The 7099-nt window shown below is 36.3% G+C and overlaps 1 protein-coding gene across 1 annotated transcript; it reads left to right on the forward strand.

The window, feature by feature from the left end:
- The first annotated feature begins 937 nt into the window (after positions 1-937).
- Positions 938-6457, forward strand: LOC18104178 (growth-regulating factor 4). Its single transcript, XM_006375921.3, has 4 exons — positions 938-1897; positions 2921-3275; positions 5454-5857; positions 6061-6457. The coding sequence occupies exons 1-4, from the start codon at positions 1642-1644 to the stop codon at positions 6066-6068; spliced, it is 1023 nt and encodes a 340-aa protein (XP_006375983.1). The 5' UTR covers positions 938-1641; the 3' UTR covers positions 6069-6457.
- The last annotated feature ends 642 nt before the right edge of the window (positions 6458-7099 follow it).

Consider the following 7099-nt stretch of genomic DNA (forward strand, 5'->3'; position numbering starts at 1 on the left):
GAAATTTTGTTTGGTTTGCTTTTGTGGTCATTGCTCAAATAACACGTTCAAACTCTTCTGTTGTCGTTATACAGTCTTTCACAGTGACATTACAACCATCTTGGTAAGCTCCTTTTGGTAGTGGGTCTGTGTTCACGATGAACTTTTCTTTTTTCTTCTCCCGAGTATGGTATTAGTGACTCGATATTTTAAAAGTATTTTATCTAATACCTATCAATTTTTTACTTTCTAGCATCTTCATATTCTTTCAAATATATAAAAAAAGTCTGACCCACGACATAACACGGGTCAAGAATTTAGTGAGGGCGTTAATATAGGGGTGTTTGAGAGTGTGATAATGATTGCTTTTTAAAGTGTTTTTCGTTTGGAAATGCATCAAAATAATATTTTTTATTTTTAAAAAATTATTTTTAACATTAGCACATCAAAATAATTTAAAAACACAAAAAAATTAATTTAAAACAAAAAAATATACAAAAACAAACCAGCTCTAAGAATTAAGTTAAAGTCAGCTGATAGGCTAACATAAATTAAAAGCTTTTAATTTTTTATATGACTCAATAATTTCAAGTCATGAAACAGAGGAAGATGAGCCAAATAGTGTTTTTACTGTTATGGTGAATTCCTTGGCCTAAAATTAAATAGCAATGTCTTCTGCTCGGAAGGAACAACATAAAATTTGACATGGTGAGAAATTGCCATACGTGTTTGGTTTATCATGTAAAATAGTTATATTGGTTTCTGTTGACGAAGAACTGATGGAGGGAGGAGGAAGCATAGCATCTCTCCACTTGGGTGATGCATGCTGACCCAAAACACCATCCCTCCATGAAAAACAAGAGAAGAAAAAACCGAGGCCTTGCCAACCACTTGAACTCATTGTGGGTCCAAAAGCCATTAAACCCACGTTCTGGCAGGGAAAGGGAAGTAGTGGAAATCACTTCTCCAAGAAATAAGAAAAATGAAAAGCAGAAAATACTGTCACCACTCACCACCCCATTTCTAGGCTAGAGCTTGCCCAAAGCACCAGACAGGGTTTCATACTTTTCTCCAGTTGGCAATCACTTTCACAGGAAGAGAAAATTACAAGACAAAAAAACTAGACAACACCTTACAAAGTAGCTCCATGCTCTATATATACACACACACACACTTGAGAAAAAGCTACAAAAGCTCCATGCCCCCCAACAACTAAACAGTAAATAATACATCTGATGAGAGACAGGCTTGCTTGAAGATGGAACAACATCATCTTATAGCAAAATCACCTTCTAATAATTAGCCAGTTAGCTTTACAATTAATGGCCTATGCCCCCTCCCCTTCCCCAATAAAAATCAGACCACACTTGGCCCTAAGGATCCCCTCCTCACAGACACTGCTCCCCTATCCCAACACAACAACAACCCACACTCACTCATACAGTAGTGCACGTACGTACACACACAGAGTCACTTGTTTACTAAATGGTTCAGACACAGCTTGATCCGTGTCCCATGTTTCTCCTCATCCCTGTCACTCACTGCCCGTGTTTCCTTTTGGTTTCTGCTAAACTCAGTGATCAGCAGTAAGTACTAGAGTAGTAGCAATATTGTTAGTGGCCAGTACTAGTGGTTGTAGAAATTGGAGTGGTGGTGGTGGATATGAATAGTGGTGGTGCAGGAGGGGTTGGGGTTGAAGGAGGAGGTGGTGGAGCAGCGGGGATGGCAGCTGGGGGAATGGGGACAGCAGCGATGACAATGAGGTCACCATTTACAGTGTCACAGTGGCAAGAACTGGAACATCAAGCTTTGATCTATAAGTACATGGTGGCAGGTCTGCCTGTTCCACCTGATCTTGTGCTCCCTATTCAGAGGAGCTTTGAATCCATTTCTCATAGATTCTTCCACCATCCCACCAGTAAGCCAGCTTTGTAGATTCTTACACACACATATTTTGCATTTATCTGTGTGTACTCTCACTTCTTTTTATTGTTTACTGATTTAGTGTCTTCATTGGATTTTTCTTGATTTGATTAGGGGATCGTGTTGAGTTTAGTGCTCTTTTCCTTTTCCATTTTTTTTTTGTTTTTGTTTTTTCAATTTTATTCATTTTCTTTTTTGGATAAGCACTTTCAAGTTTACATATGTTATGTTGTTTTCTTGATTATCATGGAGAAGCATTCCCTTTATTATCAAGTATTATTTTGATAAATATAAATTTCTTCTTGTATCCTCCTTGTGATCTGGTAGATATGGATTGTGAAAATTCCAAAGATTGGCTTTTCTTTTTTATTGATTTTAAATCTGCGTGAACTTCTGTGTTTTGTTTGTTTTACTGCTTGTTTTCAATCTTCCCAAAAAGCATTAACCACCCTTTTCGCACCTGAAATTTATTTATTTTTGAATCACAGTTGGGGTTTGTGGCTTTCTACTTATTTGATCAATATATCAGCTTTCAAGGGCAAAAGATTTTTCATTTTTCCAATTCTGCAGAATTTCTTAAAGAAATAATAATTTTAATGCCGATCTTCTACTGGTTTTGTACACTGTATTAATATAAACTTTCTTGCCATGGCCCTGCTACTTTCTCCAAGGATTTTATACTTTATTTATTCAAGGCATTTGACACCATTATTTTTCTAATTGTTGACATCAGAAGATGTTTTCAACTGATTTGATTCTCTCTTCAGTATTTCTTTAGTCGTGTGATATGGTTATTGTATTGATTATGAAATGCCATATCACTTTTTTATACCAATTTCTGACACTGCTGATTGTAAAGGTTTTACCATTCTTAATATAATGAACTATCATGTTCTCATTGTTCACAATGTTCAATATTATATTACATGTGGCATTGTGTGTCTCTCATGCTTGTCTTATTGATGATACGAAGTTGTTTGTTTTGGATTTGGATAACATTTTCAGTATGATTCTGTAGTGAGCTATTGCACTTTCTATGGCAAGAAGGTGGATCCGGAACCAGGTCGATGCAGGAGGACCGACGGCAAGAAGTGGAGGTGCTCCAAAGATGCCTACCCAGACTCCAAGTACTGTGAGCGCCACATGCACCGTGGCCGCAACCGTTCAAGAAAGCCTGTGGAATCACAAACCATGACACAGTCATCGTCCACCGTGACATCACTGACTGTTACAGGAAGCAGCAGTGGAACTGGAAGCTTCCAGAACCTTCCATTGCACACATATAGCAATCCCCAGGGCACTGCTTCTGGAACTAACCAATCATATTATCATATGAACTCCATTCCCTACGGAATCCCAACCAAAGATTACAGGTATCATTGACCTTTTATTTATGGATTATGCCCTTTTTGGATGCTTTTAGACCAGGAGATTGAATAAGAGACTCTGAGATGAGATAACAAAGATGATTCACTGAGCTTATTCAAGCATGCAAGGTCATGTTTTTCATATCATTAGAGTAATCGGTATTTAGGAAATGAAAAGAATTTAATCCAAATATATGCTTTACTATATAGATTTTGGTTTTTATGCGTACCACATTTCCTGTTAGAAGGTAGATTGTGGATTATGGTAATCTGGGTGGTGAAATGTTTCAAAAACATTTAATGTTTCTGTTGGGCTCCGACTTCTGGATCCTGTTGTCCACTGGGATGGAGAGGAAATACTGTCAGAAAGGAATGTATTTTTGTTTGTCAGTCTTCATCTTCCTTTGGTCTGGTACTTTACATTCTGTATCTCCGAAAAATAATCCAACAACTCTGACAGCCTTTATAAATTGTCTTCAGCTTATCACTGGGTGTAAATTTCACTCTCTAGATGAAAAAGATGGCTGAGAGACAAAGGGTTGGCTTGGTAATTTTGCAGATATTTTATGCTCAAGGATTGCTTGAAATTTTTAGAGTATAGAGAGTTGTCAGTTTCTACCTAAATTTGGGTGGTTCTGAAGATAGTTCTACAGGGCTCAGTCTTTATTTATGTTTTTTTTTTTTTTTATAAAAAAACCTTTAACCTCTTCATGCAAAACAACAGACTTTCTGCTTAATGATTGGAGCTTGTAACTCAATCCTGTGTGTAGGTATGCAATATGTGTGGATTTCATTGCTAGGCGCTTTATGTTCTTTTTTCGCATTCAGACATGTTTCCCTGTGAAATTAGGAAAGCTTTATCTGTTTAACTGTTTACAGAAAACGTATGTTGGGCCCATTGATAAATTGCGTGGTAGGAATTGTATGGAAGACTTGTGATCCAGGTAATGGATGTGCTGCATAAACTTTTCATTTTAGCTAGGTCCAGACTTCTGGGCCCTGATGTCTGTAAGAATAGCCGTCAAAATCTGCTTTTTACAGAGTGTCAAGAGTCTTTGCTTTAGGTCTGTTTCTTGGCTTTCTGTGTTTGCTGTTAAGTTTGTTGTGGAATTCTGACAAGCACCCTGAATTGTCTTGAGCATGCAAATTTTTGGCATCTTATTAACCCTCTCAAGTTTCTGTCGAAAGGGTAAAAAGATAGAAGGGGTCTTCTGGGTTCTGCAGAAATTAATGTTAGACTGGTTAGCTGCCTGGGATCTTCTGAGAAAAAGTGTGGTGGGCACTTTACAATTTTATCCTGCATATGTATTCTTGAAGACATCTGTGAATGTACTCTCTTTACTATCTGCCAATAACACGTTAAGCTTTTTTCTTATGTCTAGGTGCTGTCTCTCTTGTTTTTTTCTCTGTTACTCTATTTTCCCTTTTGATCTGAAAGAATTTTCTTTTTAAATTTAAAAAACAATAAACTATTATTGTCAACTGTCAATTTGTATATTGAACCCTTTGTATATTAGCCACCTCATTTTTCAACCTGAAAGAGATTGACATGTTCGTCTTCAGTACAGCACAATTCTATGCATCAGCATGGAGCTTCTCCCATGCTTTTCTCTTTGTTGACCATAGTTTACTCACTTGAAGCTTTTGTGCCAGTCAAGCTACAAAAGTGGGTCTCACAATGTAATGATGTAAATACTTTGAGCTGTTGAAATTGTCTGGCTGCTGGATATGAGCTTACCTGAAATTTAGATGAATGTAATAGTGTCATGACATCTTAGCATGCTGCTATTCATATTTGGATCCCAAAACTCGTTTAGCTCTTAATTCCTGTTGTTTTCCTTCTAATCTTATCCCCCTTTTCAGCCTCCTGAACCATCCCATGGCTGGTTCGTGACATGCGTAAGAAAGGTCTCCTTTCATTTTATTGTGTCACATTAATTAGGGGCCCCCCTGAAAACAAATCAATCATCTAAATCCCACACTGAATTTAGACGAAGATTTTTTTTTTGTGAGATGTTGAATGCCTTGTAGATAGACCAATATTGTCATAGGTGATTGACACCTCTTCTACCAGCATTGCTGACTCTCTTTGTGATTTAGTTATTCTCAGGAAATTGTTTTCTGGGTTCAAAATGGATATTAAAAGAAGATTTCTATTGAGTTTGTAATATTAATGCCAAACAGGTATCTTCAAGAACTTACGCCTGAAGGTGGGGAGCATAGCTTCTTGTCTGAAGCCTCAGGAAGCAACAAGGGGCTTCAGATAGACTCACAGCTGGACAATGCATGGTCTTTGATGCAATCCAGAGTCTCATCATTCCCCACAGAGAAATCAACTGAAAACTCGATGTTGCAAAGTAATCATCCCCAGCATTCATTTTTCAGTAGTGATTTCACCACCAGGGAATCTGTGAAACAGGACGGGCAGTCTCTTCGACCCTTCTTTGATGAGTGGCCTAAAAACCGAGATGCCTGGTCTGGCCTCGAGAATGATAGTTCCAACCAGACCTCATTCTCTACAACGCAGCTGTCGATATCCATTCCAATGGCCTCATCTGACTTCTCCACAAGTTGTCGTTCTCCACGAGGTGAGTTTTTCTTAGGTGATGTTTGACATTACCTTACGTGCTCGTGTCAAAAAAAAAATTAAAAAAATATTATTTCGATGTATTTCAAGCGAAAAACACTTTGAAAAGTAATCTCTATCATATTTATACTTAAGAGATGATCATATATATTTCCATGTAATGTTCATCTTTATCTAACTCCAGGCCTGGATATTTTGCTGCAGATAACTAAGAGGACACTAAGAATTCACAAAACAAAGCCAAAGGTGGTCCTGGCCAAAGATTAACACATACTTGTGTTAAATTTTTGTGGGTTTTCTGCATTAATGTGTTGTGTAACGTCTGCTGCATTTGCAAGCACAAAGTTTTAATTGCGGAAATAAAACAGACTCAGACAGGTGATTTGAGAAACGGGGAGCATTGTGGGCGGCTGTAGTGAATCAAGGGTAGCAGTTTTTTGAGCTCGGTTTTGATAGACGTTCTCCTTGGTACACTGAATAAAGCTGCTCCATTTATGTAACTAATAGCTTCTGTAATCCTGACATCGCTGCCTGCATTATCTATCTCTATCCTTAACTCCTAGGGTGGCAACTGGCAAGATTTGTTCAGATTTAAGGCAAATGTTGCATCAGAATCAAGCATAGATATAAAACCTCGCCTGCCTTGACTTGGCTGGTTTTAAATGCTCAAAAAATCTGGATTTGTAATTAATATCAGGTTAATTTAAAATTAATTTAAAATCTGGTGAAAACCAAGTGAGGCTTGGTTTGTTTTTTTATATATATAATATTTTAATAAACCTAAAAAATATAAAATTAATTTGTGAATAACTTGGTCTTATATATTTTTTTATAGCCTATATTTTATGAAATGTTTATTAATTTTTTCACATGATATAGTTATATTTATAGTCTATATCCACGTATGAAATGTTTTTATATATATACATATATATGAACACAAAATACAGATTAATTGACAACTTATAAACACAAATGTAATTTGCAAGAAAAATAATAAATTTTTTTAGGGATATGGGCTGTATTTGGTTTTATAGCAAGATAAAATAACCTTATCATAATGATAATTATAATAATATACACTGAAATATTAGAACTTATATCATGTTATTGACTTCTTAATGAAATGATATATTATTTATAAATTGATATATTACTTTCTGAGATATATTGAATATATTTGTGAAAAAACACAGTATTTCAGCATGGGATGATTTAATTTAATTTAATTCAATTGGAGGAG

This window comes from Populus trichocarpa, chromosome 13 (assembly GCF_000002775.5).
Source record: "Populus trichocarpa isolate Nisqually-1 chromosome 13, P.trichocarpa_v4.1, whole genome shotgun sequence".
In the NCBI taxonomy this organism is placed as follows: Eukaryota; Viridiplantae; Streptophyta; class Magnoliopsida; order Malpighiales; family Salicaceae; genus Populus; species Populus trichocarpa.